Source organism: Maylandia zebra, linkage group LG7, assembly GCF_041146795.1.
Source record: "Maylandia zebra isolate NMK-2024a linkage group LG7, Mzebra_GT3a, whole genome shotgun sequence".
Lineage (NCBI taxonomy): Eukaryota > Metazoa > Chordata > Actinopteri > Cichliformes > Cichlidae > Maylandia > Maylandia zebra.
The window spans coordinates 1421904-1445248 of NC_135173.1; the positions used below are offsets into that span (position 1 = coordinate 1421904).

General features: G+C 43.9%; 2 protein-coding genes across 7 annotated transcripts; one reads left to right on the forward strand and one right to left on the reverse strand.

Moving 5' to 3' along the window:
- Positions 1-378: 378 nt before the first annotated feature.
- Positions 379-21627, reverse strand: LOC101481712 (cytochrome P450 2F3). The gene is made up of 11 exons (XM_012924102.5): positions 21334-21627; positions 8605-8767; positions 8104-8256; positions 7836-7996; positions 2715-2783; positions 2513-2617; positions 2148-2286; positions 1424-1509; positions 995-1096; positions 772-913; positions 379-684 (listed from the first exon to the last, which is right to left on the reverse strand). The coding sequence occupies exons 1-11, from the start codon at positions 21493-21495 to the stop codon at positions 476-478; spliced, it is 1491 nt and encodes a 496-aa protein (XP_012779556.3). The 5' UTR covers positions 21496-21627; the 3' UTR covers positions 379-475.
- On the forward strand, positions 11810-19863 carry LOC143419310 (uncharacterized). 6 transcript variants are annotated; one of them, XR_013099254.1, is made up of 3 exons: positions 11810-12583; positions 19464-19538; positions 19759-19863. XR_013099254.1 is itself a non-coding variant. In XM_076885527.1 (2 exons), exon 1 carries the CDS (start codon positions 17909-17911, stop codon positions 19004-19006), a length of 1098 nt encoding a protein of 365 aa, XP_076741642.1. In that variant the 5' UTR covers positions 17261-17908; the 3' UTR covers positions 19007-19538; positions 19759-19863. The 6 variants fall into 6 exon arrangements, 2 of the variants coding, with proteins under 2 accessions (XP_076741642.1, XP_076741643.1); XR_013099255.1 differs by having other exon boundaries at positions 11810-12130; positions 12351-12583; positions 19464-19857; XR_013099256.1 differs by having other exon boundaries at positions 11810-11907; positions 12056-12583; positions 19464-19857.
- Positions 21628-23345: the final 1718 nt, after the last annotated feature.

Here is a 23345-nt window from a genome sequence, read left to right on the forward strand (position 1 = left end):
CGTTTGAAGTTTGAAATAATCAAATTTTAATACTTTTTATGATCCTGTAAGTGTCTGATATTGAGTTTAAAGAGATTCTTTGAGAAATTCTTCGAGGCCTTTAAAGATCATAATGATCATGGTCTGGTACTAATAACTGACCAAAGCTCAGTTATATTGTGGTAAATAGACCAAGATTAAAAACAACTTAGTGAAAAGCCAAATCAAATGTAACTAAGAAAATGACTGAGGTGAAAAGTTTGTTTGAAGTTTTATGTTGTTGGGCCAGAAACAATCTTTAATCTATTTATGGAGTCATGAGCTAACAAATAAAGAACAGCCTGAAAATAAAAGAAGCTGATTCAAACTGCGGAAAGTGTGAAATACAAGAAACAAATGTGAGTTTCATACGTTTATTTCATATTTCACCAATGCAGTAGAAATAAGAAATGGATAAAAGTTTCCCAGATAACTTCCGACCAGGACCAACTGCTAGTTAATGTCCATCTGCACACCGCCTCTGCGGCGTTCTGAGTTGGACTTTCATGCGGTAAGGTTTGGGAGTCAGAGTGACCCCATAGACTGGAGTGAAGTCTGGTTCTCCTGCGTCCTCGGGCCAGATGAACTTAAACTTCCTCAGCAGAGTCACCATGATGAGGAAGAGCTCCATGCGAGCCAGACCCTCTCCGAGACACACCCGAGGACCTGAGACGTTGAAAAAAATACCTCAGTATCATCTACGACAGAAGATTTAATCATCTATGTCGGTATGTGAATCGTGTCTTCATGTACCTGCAGAGAAAGGCATGAAGGCCTCTGGTTTAACAAACTCTCCTTTGTCATCGAGGAAGTTTTCAGGGTTGAATTCATGAGGGAATTTCCACTGTCCCTCCTCGCTGAGCACTGAGGTCAGATTCTCGATGATCATTGTTCCCTGAGGACGAAATCAACCTCAAAACCATTAAGGATGCTCGTCACTTTATTGCCTCTACCTATTTAACCAGTTGGCCCTTACCTTGGGAATGGAATAACCCATCAGCTCTGTGTCTTTAGTGGTGCAGTGGAAGACACTGAGAGGAACAGTGTTGGCAACTCTCTGTATCTCATGAATCACAGCCTGGATGAAGAGAAGACATTTCTTTGACTTAGAGCAGAATACATGCATGCTGTCAAATTCAGCCACAAAAACAATGCATATATACTTTGAGCAATATTTTGATGAATAATCCAGTGGATCTGCAGTTCCACAGAGCAGCTGTTTGTTGACAGTCTGTGCTTTGGTTTGAGAGTCTCTGAGAAGAATCGACACAGCTACAAATAGAGTTACCGTTTCACTTTTACTCATTTATAAATTAATTCTAAACTTTACATGGCTTTGTGTCACCATCTAACAAACACGGCACTCACAACCAAACACCTTAGATGTAAGTAAAAAAAAAAATACCTGCATGTAGGGCATCTTGTGTCTGTCCTCAAAACTGGCCTGATCTTTCCCTTCCAGCACTCGGTCTATCTCCTCCTGACATTGTTCTGTTAGAACAGGACAACACAAACACTTTGCAGTACACCATAACCAGTGATATAACTATGATTTTAGAAAAGTAACTTCGTAGGCATACAACATTTGATATACACTATATGGACTAGTATTTGACCACAATGCTTAATATTTGAATTCAGGTGTTTTCAGTTTCTTTGCCACAGATGTAACAAATTAAGCACGTAGCCATGCAATGTGCCTTTACGAACATCTGTGAAAGAATGAGTTGTTACACAGAGCACAGTGAATCAGAGTGTGGTACTCCAATCAACTGAAGTCAGCCACAAAGTGACAGACCATATTAAGTTACAGTGGGTTTGCTGAATGCGGAGGCACACGGTGCATTAAACTTGCTAATGCTCTGCTGAATCAATGACAATGCAGAGCAGTCCTCCTCTGGCATTAAAAATATACATCGGCAGCTTCGTGACATGGGTTTCCATGGACGAGCCTGTAGGTGTACTGTGTATGCAGTCCAGTATATTGGACCTAAACATCAACAAATCATTTGCAAAAATGGCTGTTTTACATTAAGGGCCTTAGTATACAGCACAGCAGTGTGCATGACTTTATGGTACAAGAGAACAAGAGCTGATAACAAAAAGCCAAGTCATATGTGCAGGTTTACCTTGTATGTGTGGGTAGTTCACAAGATAAAGAAAACCAGTAAGCAGGGTGTTGGATGTAGTGTCAGTCCCAGCAAAGTAAAGATCCAAGGTGAACCTAAGGAGCTGCGTTTCTGAAAATGAAGACCCATCGTTGCCTCTCTAAGAAAAAGTTATAAATGGAAAAGAAAGTGACAGACACGGTACGAGAGACGGAACGGTCACAGCCACACGTATGTTCACCTTTCTGCATTAAAACTATGAATCTCTTTTTAAAGAGTTGTGTTAGAATGAATTCAAATTGATTAGTTTTTAATTCATTAAACTGCAGCCTGTATTTATATAAATTCTAATATATGACATTGTAAACTGTTCCTTTTACACACACCTTTTCCAGTTCATCCAAATAGCAGTCAATAAAGTCGCACGCCTCTCCCGGGACTCTGGTCTTCTTGTGCTCCCTCACAAAATCAGCTACAAGATTTTCTAAAGCCTAAAAAATACAAGGGACTCTTCATTTCTTACAATTTGCTTTCAACAAATAAAGTACATAGAGTATGTCCTTGTAGTTAGTGTTTTCGTTGTATTACCTCAGCATTGTTGAAGACCTTCCTGAAAGGCAGCGGCAGGTAACGAATTAAAGGAAGAGAGTCATACAGCTGTAAATAAAGAGAAGTCTTCAGTTTTCCTTTGAGCTTCAGTTGTACCTGATAAATAAAAGATCCTCAGTATTTCGAACCACTAAAAAGGACTTCTCTGTTCTACGTCTCCTTATGTCCAGTGCTTCCTTCTCTTACTGTCATGGTTGCAGCTTTTTCGCCTCAGAGTTTTTGAATAGCTTTAGAGTGTTTTGGATGAACTGTCAGTGTTGTTTTTGTTTTTTCAGTTTGGAGTTTGATTATTTGTGTCAGGGCTCTGTGTGCGGGCAGGTGGAGATGTGGATCCAAGTGCAGGACTCTCAGGCGGAAATATAACTGAAAACCACAGCTTTATTGCTGGCACCAACAAAACATAAACCAAACATGAAAACACTAACTGGAACACACAGGCAGGATCTGAGGGTACGACGTGACACTGAGCACAGGAAAACACAGGGCTAATATACACAGGGTGGTAATCAGCAAATGGGCAACAGGAGGGAGGGATCAGGGTTAACGAGACGGGGGGAACCAAGCTGCACACACTAACATAAGACAAAGACTTTCACAATAAAACAGGACACATGAATTACTAAACAAGCATGCAGACTTTACACTGAGAGACAGAGAGAGACTGACACATGGAACCTGAACTAAACTAAACGTGAGATATAACTGAGAACAAATCCTTAAGCACAGATAAACAGAAACAAGAAATAATCATCATCACTACGAGAATAAGAAAACAATCCATGAAGCAGAATTAAACCGAAATATAATAAACTCAAAATACTGGGTCCAACGGACCCAGAACCGTGACAGAACCCCCCCCTCTAAGGGCTGGCTCCCGACAGCCCTAAACAAAAAAGCACAAAGCACCAGGCCAGGGTGGGCAGAGGGGGTCCAGGATGGAGGGCCAGAAACCAAGCAAAAAACAAGGAGCAAGAGTCCACGAAAAGTTCAGGGGACCGACCGTGCACACGGCGACGGGCAAACATTTCTGGAGGCCGACCGTGCACACGGCAACGGCGGCGACGGGCAAACAGTTCTGGACGCCGACCACTTGGAAGGCAGTGGCGGCCACTGAGCAGGTCTGGAGGTCGGCCGCGATGCCAGCGGCGGCGACAAACCCTTTCCGGAGGTCGGCCACGATGCCAGCGGCGGCGACAAACCCTTTCCGGAGGCCGTCCCCCAAGGCCATGACGCCACCTTAGAGGCGGCGTGGCAACCGCAGGACCAGGCGTGGATGAAGGGACGGCTGCGGAACCTGACAGCAGCGACACTGCAGGCGGTGATGCGAATGGTGATGATGTAGAAGTCGGGGGGGATGATTCAGCAGATGACGGCTGAACAGACTTCCCCGGACCGTCAGCAGATGTGAGGATGTGCTGGGCGGGCTCCTCGGACCCACCAGCTAACTTGGCTTGAAGCTGGACGGGCGGCTCGGGCCCTCCAGAAGACGTGACTTGAAGCTGGACAGGCGGCTCGGGCCCTCCAGCTGACGAGGCAGGACGCTGGCTGGGTTCTCCCAAACCCCCAGCTGACGAAACCTTAGGCTGGACTGGCTCCTCGGGCCCTCCAGCTGGAGCAGAAGCAGGACCAGAGGCAATAGGGACCCCTGACTGAGGGTGAAGATGAGTGACTGACTTAGCAGATGACAAAGCTAATGATTCCTCCACTAACTGAGCTACTGACTGGGTTATGGACTGTAACAAAGCTTGCAGAAAATCTGGTTGAGGTAGCGACTGAGCTATGGATAGTGAGGGTGAAGACTGAGCTATGGGTGACTGAACTTGAGATGAAAGCGGTGGTGGAGTAGGTGACAGGGCTACAGGTGGCTGCTGAGCAGGAAACACTGGAAACTGAGCTGAAGGTGGCTGCTGATCAGAAAACTGAGCTGACACGGGCTTAAGAGTCTCTGGGGTGACACACACATTGTTTGCTCTCACAGAAGTGTTGAGTTGAGGACGAACAGCAGTCACTATATGCTTGACGGGTTCAGGAGCATGATAATCATCCAGAACTTTTTGAGGCATAGAGTCATAGATCTCCTTGGTTTCATCAACAGGTTTAGAAAGGTGAGGTATGGGACAGTCTAAATAGTGCAATGAACCGGGAGAACTGTCCTTCAAATAATCACTCCTTTCATTTACAGTTCTTATTTCAGCAGGGGGCGAAAGAGTAGCCCCACCACTCACCCTAGCCGGCTGTTCAGAAAAAATCCTAGGCACCCACTGGAGCTGTGAATGCTGGCGGCGGGTCCGCCGCTTTCCTGTCGAAGAGGGATCGGGGCTGGCTGAGGGTGACGTGGCAAAACTCTGCTGCGGCTGCTCCCTCTGCGGTGTGGAAACGCTGGGTGAGTCGGGTGGCACAATAATGATTCCTAACATTTTGTAGAACGCCTGTGCAGGCGTAAGCTGGTTGCTTGCAAGCTCGTAGTAATCCTCCCGGGACCGGCTGGAGCGTTTTCTGTGAGACCGGGGCGTCCGCGGGGAGGAAACAGACGAGTGGGCCGAAGGGTAGGCTGCCAGCAAGGAACGGCAGCACGGAGGCCCTCCAAGCGCTAGCCGGGTCCCGTCAAAACGGGAGCTGCGCTTCCACAGGAAGTCCGCTGGATCCATTACTGGTCGCGTCGTTCTGTCAGGGCTCTGTGTGCGGGCAGGCGGAGAGGAGGATCCAAACGCAGGACTCAGACACTAACTTGAAACTCAAAAACCTCAGCTTTATTGCTGGTACGAAAACAAAACATGAAGTGAACATGGAATATGGAGACCCGAAACACACAGGCATAATCTGATGGTACAACACGACACCGAGCATTGGAAAACACAGGGCTTAAATACACAGGGTAGTAATGAGGGAATGGGCAACAGAAGGGAGACACAGCTGGGGGAGATCAGGGCTAACGAGACGGGGGAGCTAAGCTGCACACACTAACATAAGACAAAGACTTTCACAATAAGACAGGAAACAAGAATTACTAAACCAGATGCAGACATGACACTGAGAGACAGACTAGACACTGAACAGAAACTGTAATACACATGAGAACCCAAAACCTAAGAACTGATCCCTCACCAAGAATAACAGAAACAGATCCATAATGATAATAATAAACAAAGCACCAGAACTAGGGATGGGTATCAAAACCCGGTTCTTGTTGAGAACCGGTTCCCACTGTTTCACTTCCTTGGAATTGTTTGCCATTTTTGCAAACGATTCCCTTATCGATTCCAGTCGCCCCGAATGACGTCACCACGTTGCGGAGCGTCATTTACCTGGCAGGAAACACGGCGCCAGCGGCTCAAACGCTAAAAAGCTTGGTTATACTTTACGAGAACGGATGACAACAGGGCAACTTGCAATACTTGCAAAGTAGATATTTCATTTAAGGGAGGAAACACTACGAATATGCAAAAGCATTTGCTCACAAAACACACGATGACCTTAAATGAATGTCGTGTTTTTAATTCCGCTCCGGACTCGTGAATCTCAACCCAGCAGCAGCGGTAACGTTTGCACGTCCTCTCCCGTTAATGCGGCAGGTAAATAATCAACTAACAGTGCATATTATGTTAGCGTGATCTGCCTTATTACAAACCTGCCATTACTGTGCATTTAGTGACCATGATGAGACAGACAGAGTCTGGCTCAGATGCTGGCAGTTCTCGCTGCAGTCTACCGGCAGCGTCTCCTTTCAGGCCAGGATAGACGAATGTCACCGAGCAGTGACTCAGTTTGTGGTCAAAGGCTTGCACCCGTTTGCCACAGCAGATGATTTTCGGTAAGTGAATGTGTTTAATTGTAGGCAGGACATTACTGGATATTCTTGTGTAATTGCTACAGAATAATTTATGTTACACTTTGTTATTGCTACAGGAGAATATTTATTTTATTATTTTACATTTACATTTTTTTTCCTGGGACCCTGTGACACCCCATTGAAGAGCCGTAGGCTGGATCTCTTAAGACCTCACTGTTGGGTTTGTAAGGCCATGTTACTCCTAAATTTCTACCTTGTTCAAAGAGAAGATAAAAAACAAAGTTCTAAGCTAATCGACCTTAGTGTTCTCCTTTTTTAAACAGAATCAATAAGAGAATCGATAAAGAATCGAATCGTTAAACAGAATCGAAAATGGAATCGGAATCGTTAAAATCTTATCAATACCCATCCCTAACCAGAACATCAGAAAACAATCCATAATGCAAAAGTAAACTAAAACATAATAAACTCAAAATACTGGGTCCAACGGACCCAGAACCGTGACAATTTGTTCAAGTGATTTACTGTTTCAACATTTGTTTTGAATCCTTGTTTTCTACTTAGCTTCAATTCCTACTTTGAGTTAATCTGCATTTATTTCTCTCATCGGTTTCTGCCTCTGCCACATCTTTCCCCTGAATTAGTTCATTCATGTTTCAGTAAGAGTTTATTTTCAGTTTTAATATGATAATTACTTTAATCGTTTGTCTTGCTTAGGTTTTCAGTTTCTGACTGATATACACTATATTGCCAAAAGTATTCGTTCATCTGGCTGCACAAGCATATGAGTGAAATCCAATTATTAACCCAAAGGGTTTAAGATCATGTGGAATCACCCTCTTCATCTATGGCAGCTTCAACTCTTTTTGGAAAGCTTTCGACACGGTTCACGAGAGTGTTCATGGCAATTTTTGGCTGATGACTGATGATGGACGAGAAGGTCTGGCTTACAGTCTCCACTCTAATTCATCCAAAAAGGATTGTGTCAGGTTGAGGTCAGGACTCTGTTTAGTCCAGTCAGCTTCTTCTGCAGCAAACTCACTCATCATCCATTACAGACTTGCTTTGTGCACTGGTACACAGTCATGTTGGAACAGGAATGGGCCGTCCCCAAACTGCTCCCACAAAGTTAGGAGCATGATTGAAAATTCAAATTAATGATTTTGCGTTTCTGGGACATTTTGTCTTTTGTTGGTGTTTTCTGCATCTTCATTCTGGATCTTAGTTCCTTTTGAAACTCTACAGACTCCACAGAGGTTGTGACACATAAAGCAGCTATCATTGTTATAGACTAAGGTGCTTTTACTCACCATAGCCCATGGTCCATTGGTTATCCTGGTATTCTCAGTAAAGCATCGGACAATAAATTGTATTAACGCATGATCATACTCATAGCGTGTGGCAAAAAGGACTTGACAGATGATATTGGAGGCCGCATTGTGGAACATAACTCGAGGACTCATGGTTTTACCTGTGCAAGAAATAATGTAACAGCACAGAATTGTGAAATAATGCACAATAACGTGACAGGAAAAAAAGCACTACCCAATTTAGCTATGGATGCACAGATGGACCTACCAACACTCTCTTCCAGGGTACTAATGATGTGTTTTATCTCCTTATGAATCCTGTCCTCCATTGAGTTCTTCCCCAGACCAAAGTTCCGCAAAGTGGTCAAAGCAAAGCGACGATGTTCCTTCCAACTAGAGCCGTAATCAGCCATAATGACCCCTACAACAAGTTTAGTAGCACAAAGAGGAGAGAACCTAAGTATAATTCATGTAGTTATCCTACAGGACAGAGCTGAACTTTGCCTCCTCTTAAGTAAACTGGCAGCATTTTGTGATCTTTTTTTCTCCTTTGGTGGAATTTTAATTTGAATGTGTGAATACAAATGCACGTCTTTTTTGTAGTCCTACCTAACATCGCATTGAATTCAATTCATTAAAAAAAAAAATTATATAGCACCAAATCACAACAACAGTCACCTCAAGGCGCTTTATATGAGCGAACAGTTGTTGGGATTTGGGGACATATTACATGACATATGTCTTATATTACATGTAATGTTTATTGTACCTTTCCTCTTGGTGATATCACTGACAAACAAGTCTTGGGGTCGTCCAGCAAAATCAGTAGCCTTTGTCACTATAGCTTCTTTGATTGCCTTCATCCCATTGATGATTACAGCCGGTTTGAGACCGATGTAGATGCTGTAGACATCTCCATAGGACTTCCTCAGCTGGCAGAGAAAATAACAAGTGTTTGCAATTATTTTATGACAAATTCAGATGGATATTTTCATCAAATCTTGATGTGGGTTCAATCATCCAGTTAAGAAAACCTCAAAATGTGATTCTGCTCATCTGGATGTAGTGTATCTGAGTCTTACTGGAAGCACTGAAAATACAGACAATTGTTGCTATGTGCAAATGTGCATGGAGATTTGTCTAACGTCATACTTTGTAAGGCTGTAATACAGTCCTTAAGCGTGGTATTAGTCGGCTGTTAGTGGTGGTTGTGTCAACGTAAGGCAAGCTCAGATGGACAGACCACAACAGATGTGCTCTATGTTCACTGTAAGTAGATGTTGAAGGTTTTTTCAGTAGGTGTCATAAGTAACTAGTACTTGTGTGTATGTGTTAGTCCCCATAGGGAAATTACTCCTCTTTTTATTGTTTATTATATTTTATTTTCAGATGTTACAGATGGGACAGACATGAGTGAGGGATAGGAAAGGGAGAAAGAAAGAGGAAGGAAAAGAAAAACAGAAGGGGAGAGGGACAGTGAGAGAGGGAGGAAAAAAAATCTCCTGGATCACCTGTTGAGAGAAGAAGAATAGAAAACAAGCAAAAAAAAACAAAAAACAAAGCAACATACTAAACACAACACCATCGCATTAATCTAGCTAAGTGTAAACAGCAGTAAATACTAAATATTCAATGTTGTTGTGCAGCACGCAGGACAGACAGCGCACAATGTGCTTTGAGGTAGCAGCCAAGTAAGGTGTAATTTAAGTCTACGAGCAGTGAACATCCGTGTGCACACCTGTGTGGATCAGCGCGCTTGTATTCAAAAGGTTTCCACATGTAATGGTCTGCTAGAGGATGTAGAGAGCCATAGCCCCGTCCCCCAGGGCATGAAGCAGGCATGGAGGAGATCCAGGCCCCAGACATCCAGAGGCCCCAGAGTGCGAGAGCCCAAAGACGACCACTGGAGGGGCATCCGTGCCACCCTCATGGGAAGGGCTGAGGATCCCCAGACAAGGCGTCACCCAGTAGCCACGGAGCAGAAGCTAGAGGGGGCTGCACCGGCGTGCCCGCCGGCTCTGCCGGCAGCCAGCTGTGCCAGAGTGAACCGAGCCGCAGGCACAGAGGCCAGAGGCCCGAGGGCCCCCCGCACCCCGGAGGAGGCCTGACCAAGCAACAGGCGCCAGGCCCCTCCAAGTAGCCACCGGGAGTGAGCTGGTACATACCTGAGTGCCCAGCCCCGGACACCAAGAACCACCAATGCACCGACCCCTGAGGGCATCAGTCACCGGCAGGGAGTGTGGTGAGGGGAGATAGGCCTTGGAGGGCCTGGGAGTTCCCAGAGAGGTGGAGTCTAAGACCCGACCTGACATATAGACACAGACACAAACATGCATTCCCACCCTCATGCACACATATACAAACACTCAGCACTCAGCCAACGTAACGATAGACACAAATGGACATTGTACACACAATCACACTCCCCAAACATACTCTATACCCCAGGTCCAGGTACCCTCACCCCTGGAGGGGGAAACGGTACCTAGACCCAGGAGATGTTACCTTTTCCCCCGGGATGGAGGCAAGCAGACCGTCCCAGGCTCCGCAGCAGCAGGGAGGCCAATCGGACAGCCAACATCTCCTCCCAGTCCCCCCGCCCCGATGGCTAGCAGAGAACGGGGGTGTGTGAAGACCCCATACCTCCCTCCTCCCGCTCATGTGTAGTGTTGCTGCGTGTTGTTCTAAAGTGCATTTAAAACAAGAGAGAGCAAGGCCTGATCTCTTGTTTGTATGGGAGAATATGTTCCTTTGGCAACTCCTCAACCTCGGCTATTAAAATGGCATGGGAGCAGGATTTGGGGTGTGTGATTCAGGATGACTCTTGGGATAAAATTCTTTACCGGGTCCATGGCTCCTCATTATGTGCCAAACACAGGCTGATTCAATGTAAGAGTTTGCACCGTGTACACTGGACTAAAGCCAGACTAGCTCAAATATACCCCAACCTTAGCCCACCCGACCCCACCGCAGAGGAAACTGTACCCACCCCAACATTCAATCATCTCCCAGACTACACAAGACAACAGACACCCAGGTTAAGTTTATTCTCCACCTCTCCTATGTCTCTCCCCCACCTGCAGAGTGGACTCCTGCAAGGATGGAACAACCTCCCCGCCAATTGAAAAGCCCCCCAGTTAGGCCGATGCACCAGAGGCCCCCTGCGCCAGGGCTGAGCCCCCGTGCACCCACCCGCTCACAACCTCGGTGACACACCGACGAGGACTGAAGCCCCCAAGGCCCAGCCCCCAACCCCAAACCCCCACGCCTGCCCCGGATCCATTCAGGGGCGGCCAGGCCACCAGGCCAGTAACCTACGTCCACCAGTACAGACCATCCTCCAGCCCCGCTGCACGCAGCCACGAGGAGAACAACCTCTAAGAGCGACCAGAGCCACTAACCAGGTTATGAACACAACCTCCTCTGCATTTAACCCATTCACCCAGTGAAGCAGTGGGCAGCCACCAATGCAGCGCCTGGGGAGCAGTGTGTAGGGATGGTACCTTGCTCAGGGTAGCTGTTCAGTGGAGTCGAACCCCCGACCTTACAATCATGGGGCAACCACTCTACCTACTGAGCTATCCCTGCCACTTGGAACTTTTTGCAAAAAATAAAATGCTACCCATAACTTGTTCAACTTATGGTTCACCTAAGCAAGCTCTTACATCATCTGACAGAAAGGACAAAATAATAAAGTACCTAGCTAAAAAAAAAAGCTCAGTGGAGGAACTGATATCTAACTACAGTAGAAGCGACGGTAACGTGCTTGAAACTCACAGTATAACCTTAAAGTTACATACATTTGCAGATCTGCTATGGCCAGTGTTGGGAAGGTTACTTATAAAATGTATTCCATTACAGATTACAGATTACATGCCCCAAAATGTATTCTGTAACGTATTCCGCTACGTTACTCAATGACAGTAACGTATTCTGAATACTTTGTGTAAATGCCGGCAAAGCCACTTTACTTTGCACTTTTATTTTGAAGAGTACCTTAGCACTTCCTCTTTTATTGTGTCAGACTTCCTGTTCTGTTCTCGGTGAGGCAACGCAAACACGTTGCTTCAGAGTGAGTAAAAGCGTTTGTTTTTGAGGGTACTCATGCAAAACTATGTGTTTTATTTATCTGTCACATGCTATAACTTTGAAAGTTTACTCAATGTGGTTGAATTCGTTTTTTATTGTGTATGCATGTCATTTGTTTGTGGTGTGGAAAGACTGGCTAAGAGATGTGCATGGAGGAGGTTGGCTAGCTGATTCAGCATGATTAGCACCCTTGGAAGCAGAAAGAGGTTGGTTAATGATTGCAAATGATTGTTTATGTATTTAAGAGACAGAATGGTTGTTGTTAATTCATTTTATTAAATGCTGTAACATAAGTAGTTTAAAAACTATTGATTTATGTCAATGTCACTATTTGAGTTAATCAAAATAATTTTCTATGGTAAAATGTGAACATTTCTGCACTTTTTACGTAAATGTTTAATGGTATTTGTTTGTGCATCTTTATAGTTTTCACGGTGCCATATTGTCGGTGGTTAAAGGAGGAGAGAATAAAGTTGCATCAGTCGAAGCTCTCTGCGTCACGAGTGGTAATTCCAAGTGGGCAGCTACAGTGAAAACTCTCTGACTGCAAGAGACCTGCCATCCCTGCAGAGAACCTGACACCATTTCATCAGAGATCCAGCTACCAACCTGTTACCAGCCAGCTGATTCCACTCGCATCCACAAACTGCACTCGCAAGGTTAGAAAGAACAGCATACTAAAACTCAAGACTCCAGATACTGAAAGAGACATTGACTACCAAGAAGAAACACGGGACTGCTTACACACATGCACAAGCTTAATGCATAACTAGAAACTCTTTAAATAATGTTACGAGGCCAAATTAATTCATGGACTGCCAACACATAATATTCCTGAATCTGGTTAATGTTTCTTGGTGAGCGAAATGTGTTTTTTGTGGAATAATAATTCACAGGATGTCTGTTTATGAAAAGGTTTAAAAGGTGAAGCTCATTAGCTAATTTATGAACATTTGTTGTTGCTGTCTTACACTAAACATACCTTTGAATGTCCATAATCAGTAAATGTTTGACATAGCGTTACTCTGTGGTAAAGATTAACTACAGCTTTAAAGTATAGTCAAGCAGTAAGGCAATCAAAGCTACAATCGACTTAAGGCAGCTACAGAAACAAAATGTCACTACCGGAAGAGCAAACAGACAACCCCACAAACGCACCATGTGAATCCAGCTCATCAGAAGAAGAAACAGACAACCCTATAAACGCACCATGCAAATCTAGCTCACGTGAGAGAAAATTAACAGAGAAAGGCCTAGAGATGCAAAAGCACGATATCAGAAAGCGTGAAAAATCATTCAACAAGACTTATAACTCTTGGAAGCTCGTAGCAAGGGAAACTAGAACAAAACTAAAATCCCTCTGTTCAGCAGAAGACCTCAATAAACTGCAGCAAAACATTGAAGCAAAGCACGACGCTGTAAGTTCACAGTATGAACCTATCCTGCGTAACAGTAACACCACACCTGACATTGTCAACAAAATGGACGCCTGTGTTACGCTAACAAAGGAGGTATGTAACCTCATAAGTGACCGTCTAAAGACTGTTCATGAGGAATATAATAACCATCTTGAGAAAGAAAGAGTAAGAGAAGTGTTAAGCAAGAACGAATATAGGTCTGTTTTTGGCGACAGCATAACGGAAACTGCAAGCTCTATAGAGTTGTCAGAGCAATTGAGCCGTCACTCTGGCTCATCCTGTACCCGCAGCAGTAGAGTAGATGCAGAAGCAGAGCTTGCTGCCAAGCTGGAGCAATCAAAGGCTATGGAAGAAATTCAAGCACAGCAAGCACATCTTCACAAGTTAGAAAGTGAATGGAAACTCAAAGAGGCAAAAATGTTGTCAGAAATTAAACTAAAAGAGGTGGAAATGCAACAACAGTTGGAACAAGAAAGAGCAAAACTACAGCAGTTACAAGCAGACAAAGAAGTTGCTATAGCAATAGCTCGCGTGAAGGCGTACAACAGCCTTGAAGGGTTTGAGAACCACAACGGGGAAATTGATAGTAAAATTAGCTCTGCTTGCTACAGAAGGCAAATTGAACCTCAGCTGAATCCAAATGCCGCATCATTCCAACCCCACCAAGCAATTCCAGAAATGACAACGACCCAGGAGTCTGTCAGCTTAGCACAAGCAATCGCTAGCTCATTAAGTATGAATCGCTTGCCAGTTCCTGAGCCTGCCACATTCAGTGGGGACCCTTTGCAGTTCACCGATTGGAAAATGTCATTCATTAATCTGATTGACCGAAAACCCCTTCCAGCAAGCGAGAAGATGTTTTATCTGAAAAATTATCTCGCAGGAGAAGCACGCAAAGCGGTAGAAGGTTTCTTTTACCAAGATTCAGAAAATGCATACAAGGGAGCATGGAAGGTCTTAGAGGACAGATATGGGAACCCATTCATTATACAGAAAGCATTTCGTGATAAACTCATGAGATGGCCGAAAATCAGCGCAAATGACCCACTAGCGCTACGAGAGTTTGCTGATTTCCTCAAAGGATGCTCTGAAGCAATCCCACACGTCAAAGGACTAGCTATCCTAAACGATTGTGAAGAAAATCACAAATTGCTCAAAAAACTGCCAGAATGGATCGTGCGCAAGTGGAGTCGAATTGTCGTAGATGAACTTGACGAATCTGGCACCTATCCAAATCTTGCATGCTTCACAGACTTCCTGAGTAGAGAAGCACGGATAGCTTGCAACCCGATAGCTTCTCCACTGTTGATGAATTTCAAACCTGTAGATGATCGAATCCCAAAGAGAGCCAAAGTCTTCAACACAAACATGCAACCAAAGAGTTCCGCTCAGGAGAAACAAGACACAAACATTAGTAAACCAAAATCACCTTGTTCTGTTTGTAGAAATGAAACTCATGGAATCTCAAGGTGTCCCATCTTTGCAGCTAAGAGTGTTGAAGATAAAAGGGCATTCATCCATGAAAACCGGCTCTGCTTTGGATGTTTAAGAAAAGGTCATATCACCAAAGATTGCAAAAGGCGACACACGTGCAACATTTGTGAACGTCGTCATCCAACCTGCTTGCACGAAAACAGAAAGCGAAACCCTGCAGAAGCAGTAACAAATAGCTCCACTCCCAAAGAAGAACCTGTAAACCAGGAAACACACAAGGTCATGTCTCATACATCAACACAACGCGTTTCGGCTACCTCAAGTATTGTCCCAGTCTTTGTGTCTTCTGTACAAGAACCACAGAGAGAAATACTCACCTATGCATTGCTAGACACACAAAGTGACTCAACATTTGTCTTGGAGGACATACTTGATAAGCTGAATGTGGCTGTCCAACCAGTAAAACTGAAACTCAGTACCATGACGGCTATTGACACAGTCATCTCGAGTAAGAGTGTTCATGGTTTACAAGTTAGAGGACTCCACTCTGAGAGTTGTATCCAACTACAACAGGCTTATAGCCGCAACTTTATCCCAGTGGACAAGTCGTACATCCCAACAAAGGAAACAGCATTACTGTGGCCTCATCTCAGAAGCTTGGCGGAAAAGTTGCCGCCTCTCCAAGATTGTGATGTAGGGCTCCTGATTGGATATGACTGTCCATCTGCGCTGGCTCCTCTTGAAGTCATCATAGGTGACAAGCATGAACACTTCGCACAAAGGTCAGAACTAGGATGGAGTATAATTGGCTCATCAAACCCCCACCTAGACAGACAAGGAAACCAAAGCTTTGTGCATCGGCTCACAGTAAAAGAGTTGCCTGTTCCATCAGCGACAGATGTTCTAAAAGCCCTGGAATCAGATTTTGCTGAGAGAACCTATGAGAACAAATATGTGTCCCAAGAAGATGTCCATTTCATACAGTTCCTCAGTAATCACATCACACAAAGGAAAGATGGACATTACGAAATGCCCCTCCCTTTCAAAGGGAACAGCCCACCCAACCTGCCAAACAACAAGAGGTTAGCCACGGTACGTCTACAGTGTCTCAAGAAAAAACTAAAGGCCAACAAACAATACTACGATCAGTACCGAACATTCATGGAAGAAACCATCAACAGGGGTGATGCAGAGCCTGCTCCAACAGCATCTCAGGGGCAGACCGAGTGGTACCTACCACATCATGGAATCTATCACCCCAGGAAGCCGGACAAACTAAGAGTTGTTTTTGATTGTTCGGCCAAATCCCATGGTGTCTCTCTGAATGATACCCTATTAACTGGACCTGATCTTATCAACCCTCTGGTTGGAGTGCTTTGCAGATTTCGGAAAGAAGCCGTGGCCGTAATCTGTGACATTGAAAGAATGTTCTATCAATTCGCTGTCACCCCTGAATCCAGAAACTATCTGAAATTCCTCTGGTGGAAAGAAGGTGATTTGGAGAAAGAACCTCAGGAGTACAGAATGGCAGTTCATCTGTTTGGAGCTGCATCATCTCCAGGATGCGCCAATTTCGGTTTAAAGCATCTTGCACGACAACATCAAACCGACTATCCTCTAGCATCAGCCTTTGTGGAGAAAAACTTCTACGTTGATGATGGATTAGCCAGCGTTTCATCAGTTGAGGAAGCCAAAGAACTGATCATTCAGTCACAAGAGTTGTGCAGAAAAGGAGGCCTGCGCCTTCACAAATTCAACTCAAATGAAGAAGCTGCTCTCTCCAACTTAGACCCTTCTGAAAGAGCAGCAACCATTGAACCTCGTGGGTTTGACCCATCCCCTTCAGAACGCGCTCTTGGCATTCAGTGGTCGATAGAGGACGACACCTTCAGTTTTAACATCAGCCTGAAAGATCAGTCTTCGACTCGCCGTGGTTGTTTGTCCGTCATTGCCTCACTCTACGATCCACTTGGATTTATCGCTCCATTCAGCCTAAGTGGAAAACTTATCCTACAAGAGCTTTGTCACAGAGGCATTGGATGGGACGACCCACTCCCAGAAGATGTGAAGCCACAGTGGGAGAAATGGATAAATGGTCTTTTCAAGTTGAAGGAGGTCTCAATTCCAAGATGTTACCACCCACACGACTTCCAAAACATTGTCAGAGTAGAGCTACACCATTTTTCGGACGCCAGCTGCTTAGGATATGGTGCATGTTCTTACCTGAGATATAAAAATGACAAAGACGAGGTTCATTGCAGCCTTGTGATGGGAAAGGCAAGGGTGGCACCCTCAAAGGTCACAAGTATCCCGAGGCTTGAACTCGCAGCAGCGGTGGTTTCTGCAAAAGTAAGCGTCCTGTTAAAGGCTGAGCTTGACATGAAAATTGATGATGAGTTCTTCTGGACCGATTCGCAAGTGGTACTTGGTTACATCAACAATGACGCTTGCAGGTTCCACATATTTGTCGCAAACCGTGTTCAACTCATTAGAGACAACAGCAATCCCAATCAATGGTATTATGTGGACACCTCAGAAAACCCAGCGGATCATGCATCCAGAGGGCTTCATGTTTCAGACATCCACTCTACAAACTGGCTGCAAGGACCAAAGTTTCTCTGGGAACGTGAGTTACGTCTAACACCTAGCACTCCAGCTGAGTTACTTGTTGGTGATCCCGAAGTCAAGACAATTCAGGTGCTCGCAACTGACGTCAGTACCTTCAATGATATTCTCGATCGTCTGAATCAGTTTTCATCTTGGACAAAACTCATAAAGGTGGTTGCAAGAATCAAAAGACTGAGATCTCAACAAAAGCATACTGAACATGTGACGATCGAGGAGCGTGAGAAGGCTGCTGAAGCAGTGATAAAGATCGTACAGCAGCACGCCTTCCCTCATGAAATAAAAACGTTTCAAGCCAAAGGTGACCTTCCAAACTCAAGCTCTCTCTTCAGTCTTGACCCCATCTGGTCTGATGGACTCTTGCGCGTTGGTGGGAGATTAAAGTGGTCGTCTCTTTGCCACAAAGTGAAGCATCCACTCATCGTACCAAGCAACAGTCATATAACCAAGCTCATTGTGTCCCACTACCATGCTAAGACATGCCATCAAGGTCGAAGCCAGACACAAATGGAGCTTAGAGCAAATGGATTCTGGGTCATTGGTGGGAGCAAGCTGGTGGCCAAAATGATACACACCTGTGTGCTTTGCAGGAAACTTCGACGACCTACAGAGAGCCAGCGAATGGCTGAACTCCCTAAAGAACGTCTTGAAGCCTCAGCACCCTTCACATTTAGCGGCATGGACTGCTTTGGCCCGTTCATTGTGAAGACAGCACGCAAAGAACACAAAAGATATGGTCTGATTTTCACGTGTCTGTATTCAAGAGCTGTCCATATTGAGATGCTTGAAGATTTGTCAACAGACTCTTTCATCAATGCATTGAGATGCTTCATCAGTCTTAGAGGAGCTGTCCAACAATTACACTGTGACCAAGGTTCTAACTTTGTTGGTGCCAGGAACGAATTCAAGGAAGCACTTAAGCAATGCGACGCCAAGCAATTGGAGACCTTCTTATCTGAAAAACAGTGCGAATTTGTCTTCAACGCCCCTTCTGCCAGCCATGCAGGAGGTGTCTGGGAAAGGCAAATAAGAACGGTTAGGAATGTGTTGAATGCAACCTTCGCACAGTGCCCAGGTCGGCTTGATGATGCCTCCCTCAGAACGCTGCTATATGAAGCCATGGCTATTGTCAACAGTCGCCCATTATCAGTTGACGGAATCAACGATCCTCATGCACTGGAACCTTTAACGCCGAATCATCTCATCACGATGAAAACAAAGGTTGCTCTTCCACCCCCCGGAGTGTTCATGAAAGAAGATTTGTATGCTACAAAAAGATGGAGAAGAGTCCAATACCTTATTGAACAGTTCTGGGGCCGCTGGAAAAGGGAGTATCTGCTCAACATATCAACAAGGCAAAAATGGCACTTACCTCGGCGTAACCTCAAAGTCAATGATATCGTTGTTATCAAGGACGACAATCTCCCACGAAACCATTGGCAACTAGGTCGAGTTGTGGAGACCTTTCAAGACCATGATGGCTTAGTCCGTCGAGTTAAAGTGCGAGTTGGAGAGAGAAAGCCTCAAAGAAAGCAAGATGCCCCTTCTAAACCTTCAATTATTGAGAGACCAATCCAAAAACTAGTACTACTCCTTGAGAATTAAATAAAACAAAATATGTTAAGACAATAATAGTTATGTTTATACACTACCTCAATGCATAAAGTACACTTACCTGTATACCTCTAATAGTTCAATTCAGTCATCCATCTATTAGTATAAGAAATCCTGTACAACTCACTTGCTTTGTGAATTTGTTCGTTCATTGTATCAGGATTTGGTGGGAGTGTAAATGCCGGCAAAGCCACTTTACTTTGCACTTTTATTTTGAAGAGTACCTTAGCACTTCCTCTTTTATTGTGTCAGACTTCCTGTTCTGTTCTCGGTGAGGCAACGCAAACACGTTGCTTCAGAGTGAGTAAAAGCGTTTGTTTTTGAGGGTACTCATGCAAAACTATGTGTTTTATTTATCTGTCACATGCTATAACTTTGAAAGTTTACTCAATGTGGTTGAATTCGTTTTTTATTGTGTATGCATGTCATTTGTTTGTGGTGTGGAAAGACTGGCTAAGAGATGTGCATGGAGGAGGTTGGCTAGCTGATTCAGCATGATTAGCACCCTTGGAAGCAGAAAGAGGTTGGTTAATGATTGCAAATGATTGTTTATGTATTTAAGAGACAGAATGGTTGTTGTTAATTCATTTTATTAAATGCTGTAACATAAGTAGTTTAAAAACTATTGATTTATGTCAATGTCACTATTTGAGTTAATCAAAATAATTTTCTATGGTAAAATGTGAACATTTCTGCACTTTTTACGTAAATGTTTAATGGTATTTGTTTGTGCATCTTTATAGTTTTCACGGTGCCATATTGTCGGTGGTTAAAGGAGGAGAGAATAAAGTTGCATCAGTCGAAGCTCTCTGCGTCACGAGTGGTAATTCCAAGTGGGCAGCTACACTTTGGATTACTTAATATATTATCATGCTGTTTACAACAACGTGAATGTACTATTGCTGTGTGATTTATTACTATTACTGAAGGTCCGCGACTCCGAACTGTAGTAAAGGCACCTCTGACTAATACGGCGGGGTCCCTGTTGGCTCGTAGCCGAAAAATAGCTTTACTGTGTTGTCTGGGTCGACTTTGCTAGCAGAGACAGAGAGAGGCGTTGAAAGGCTGCTCCAACGGAACTTATTGTTTCGGAGGAAAACACGAACACGGTGTACAGTCGAGTCTTAATAGCTTACTTACAACTGGGCTCGTCAGGCTCTCTTCTTGGCTGCAGTGGTTATTATTATATTTACATGCTTCCAGCTCCCGTTTGTGCTCGGTGACAGCTCGTACCTTTCCACTCCCCTTTTTCTCCCTCCTCGCGCTCACAGACCCATAACGTGTATGGCAGCCCATTCTCCCTGCAGCACGGACTACACTGCCCATGATGCTACATTCTTTAGAGCTATGCTTGTAGCATTCTGCCTGTTAGCTTAGCACAACAACAACAAAAAGGCGCTCTCTCACCCAGGAAACACGCGGAGAGAGAGAGCGTCGCCCTGTAACCATGGCAACCGTAACGCTGCCGCCTGGAACAAAGAGTGTAGCTGTCAAACAAAACCCAAACAGTCCTGACCCGCGACAAAATGAAACAGGAAAGTACCGCAGTGTAATCCATTTATTTCAACAAAGTAACTGTATTCTGAATACCACCTTTTTAAACGGTAACTGTAACGGAATACAGTTACTCATATTTTGTATTTTAAATACGTAACGGCGGTACATGTATTCCATTACTCCCCAACACTGGCAATGGCAAAAGTTATTAAATTGAAAAGCTGGGTGATTTATGACTGATGACTTACTTGTATTTTCAGTGCTTCCAACAATGTTTTTCTGCTAATAATCTCTATGCACACTTAAATGATTATTTACACATTTAAAAAATCCGATTTATACACTGAACATTCTGAATACCCGTCTGCAGATCCCTGCACAGACTCACAAACCTTTGTACAGATTAACAGATTTAATTACACATGTCCAAATCTGATTTGATTTCAAAACAATCCAAATAACAAAATGTATGACTTGGAATATGGGATGGATACACCAAAGTGTGTAGCTAGTGCACTCTATGCAGACATTGTGTTATGCAATCACATAAAGGAACGCAGGATTGGTTACCTGTGCCATTATATTGCAAGATTTTCAGTGCTTTAAAAAGTATATTAATTTTTACAACCATTGTTTTACATTTGTAGTTTTTAACCTATAGCAATGATGGAATCTGTCAATGTTAGGAAAAGCATAATGATGATCATATGTCTTTGTAACTAAACAGTTAGACCCATTTAAATACTAATAACAGTCGTTACATCTGTGCCATAAAATAGCCTATTTAAAGAAAATAGCTTTCATTGCAAGTGTTTTCTTACTCTCTCAAAGTCCTTCAAGGGGTTCTCCAGTCTCAGCTGTAAAATGTTTCCCAGTAGAGGCAGAATTGGGGGTCCTGGTGGAAAGTTCTTTGGTCTTCGGGACTTGAGTTGAAGGATGATAAAGAAAATGCAAAGCCATAGCAGCAAAACTGAAATCAACATGATAGAATCAATTGGACTGCAAAAAGAGGAGTAGCTGGATAACCTGCCAGAAAATGTTAGCTCAGCTCTGCCTTTGCTAATGTTGACTTTTCGCCCTGTGCCAACTTCGTGTCAAGAGACAAACCACTTTCAGATTAAGGCAGACAACTCAGCGGCAGGCGAAGTTACTTGTCAGACAATAAGTAACAAGAATTCGTAGAAATGGAGGGCCAAAGGTAAATGCTCTTTGTAAGAAACTTGACTCCACTGTTATATTCCTCTGTTATCTCCACTGGACTAACACGTTCAAAGTTTGTCTTAATTATCAAAGTTAACTATAGATGCAGTGCAACTGCCACCACTGACACCAACAGTGCACATACTCTTTTAGTTGTAACTTTTAGAGCTCTGCACGGTGAAGCTCCCCAGTATATCTCTGACCTGTTGAAACCTCATGCTTCATCCCGAGCACTTAGGTCTTCAGGTCAGAGGCTACTGGTGGTCCCACGTACTGGGTTTAAAACACGTGGGGATCGAGCCTGTCAGGCACCGAGGCCGTGGAACTCCCTGCCGTTGTCTTTACGCTGTCTAGACTCTACTGACTCCTTTAAAAAGCAGCTGAAGACATTTTTACACAAACAGGCTTTTAATTAATTTTAACTTGTATGTCTGATCTTATTGTGAAGCACTTTGTGGTTTTTATCTGTGAAATGTGCTATATAAATAAATTTTACTTACTTACTCTCCAGACACTTTATTAGGTACACCTCAATGTTACCTAATTTAACCCATTTTTGCCCTCAGACATAGACTCAACAAAGTGCCTGCAACACTTCTTACAGATTCTGGTCCGTACTGACAGGAAAGCATCATGCAGTAGCTGCAGATTTGTTGGCTCCACATCACGTTCAAAAAACTGGTTTGAGATTATCTGAGTTTTGTGATATGGCGCTATCATGCTGCTGAAAGCATGGTGTTTACTTTTTGTTCTGTGTGAAAGTAAGTGAGGAGAAAAGTCATTCTGACTCAACCACCTCCAGATAAATGCAGATTAATCAGTGTTATGACCAAAATCTCATATCCTGATATAAGACATTTATCCTCCCAACAACAATATATTTCACAAAAATTGTACACTTTCTGCGAATCTCGGGCAACTTGACTTGCGTGTTCAGCAGGGTGTCGTGTACCTGGAGTCGAGTGTTTTGACCGATGCATTAAACGATACATTTTTAGACATAAGTTTTAACAGCCGCCATCTTCTATGTATTTATTACACGGCGTGCTGCTGGGAAGAGCCTGTTCTAATGTTTGAGTCTAAGGTTTATTTTGAGCACCTGACGGCTCTTTTTTGCTTCTCATCCATAAACTCTCTCCACACTCTTTCACATGACTCTTGCGTAGGTGGTAGAAGAGGTTTGCCGTGTTTGAGTCTGAGGTGGGGGCCGGTTTCCTGCATAACTTGCATCGTACAGTTCTCTGGTCTATGTCACACTTTTCATAACCATGCTACAGAGGTAGCCACTCATTTAGGAATAAGTTTGGATTTGTTTGGACTGGTACTTCTGTTTGGAGCTACCTGGTTCTGCCTCATCTTTACTGGTCATACTGGTATTCTTTGTGCCTGCATCCACGTGGTGACTCTAAGTGCCATTTATACTTACTTTATGTTTTTATTTGAGGTCATTTGTTTGATGCATATTCTGAAATTTGATGTTTGAGAATAATGTTTGTTGTCATCATTCCAGTTTATTGTGAAAAACCTCAACAGGATCTTCAGCTTTATTGTGAAAGGTTTATGTGGAAAACACACAAGCGGACAGCGGAGTCACACGATGGGTTTACCGTTGTTGTTGCTAATGACAACGCAT

Excerpts from the sequence above, each read along its gene's own strand:
- LOC101481712 (XM_012924102.5), bottom strand. The coding sequence starts at position 21,495 with ATGTTGATTTCAGTTTTGCTGCTATGGCTTTGCATTTTCTTTATCATC. Across the intron at positions 8,257-8,604 it reads TGATATCACCAAGAGGAAAG|GGGTCATTATGGCTGATTAC; the intron begins GTACAATAAACA and ends AACTTGTTGTAG. Across the intron at positions 2,287-2,512 it reads ATTTGGATGAACTGGAAAAG|AGAGGCAACGATGGGTCTTC; the intron begins GTGTGTGTAAAA and ends ACTTTTTCTTAG.
- LOC143419310 (XM_076885527.1), top strand. The coding sequence starts at position 17,909 with ATGGAGCTTAGAGCAAATGGATTCTGGGTCATTGGTGGGAGCAAGCTG.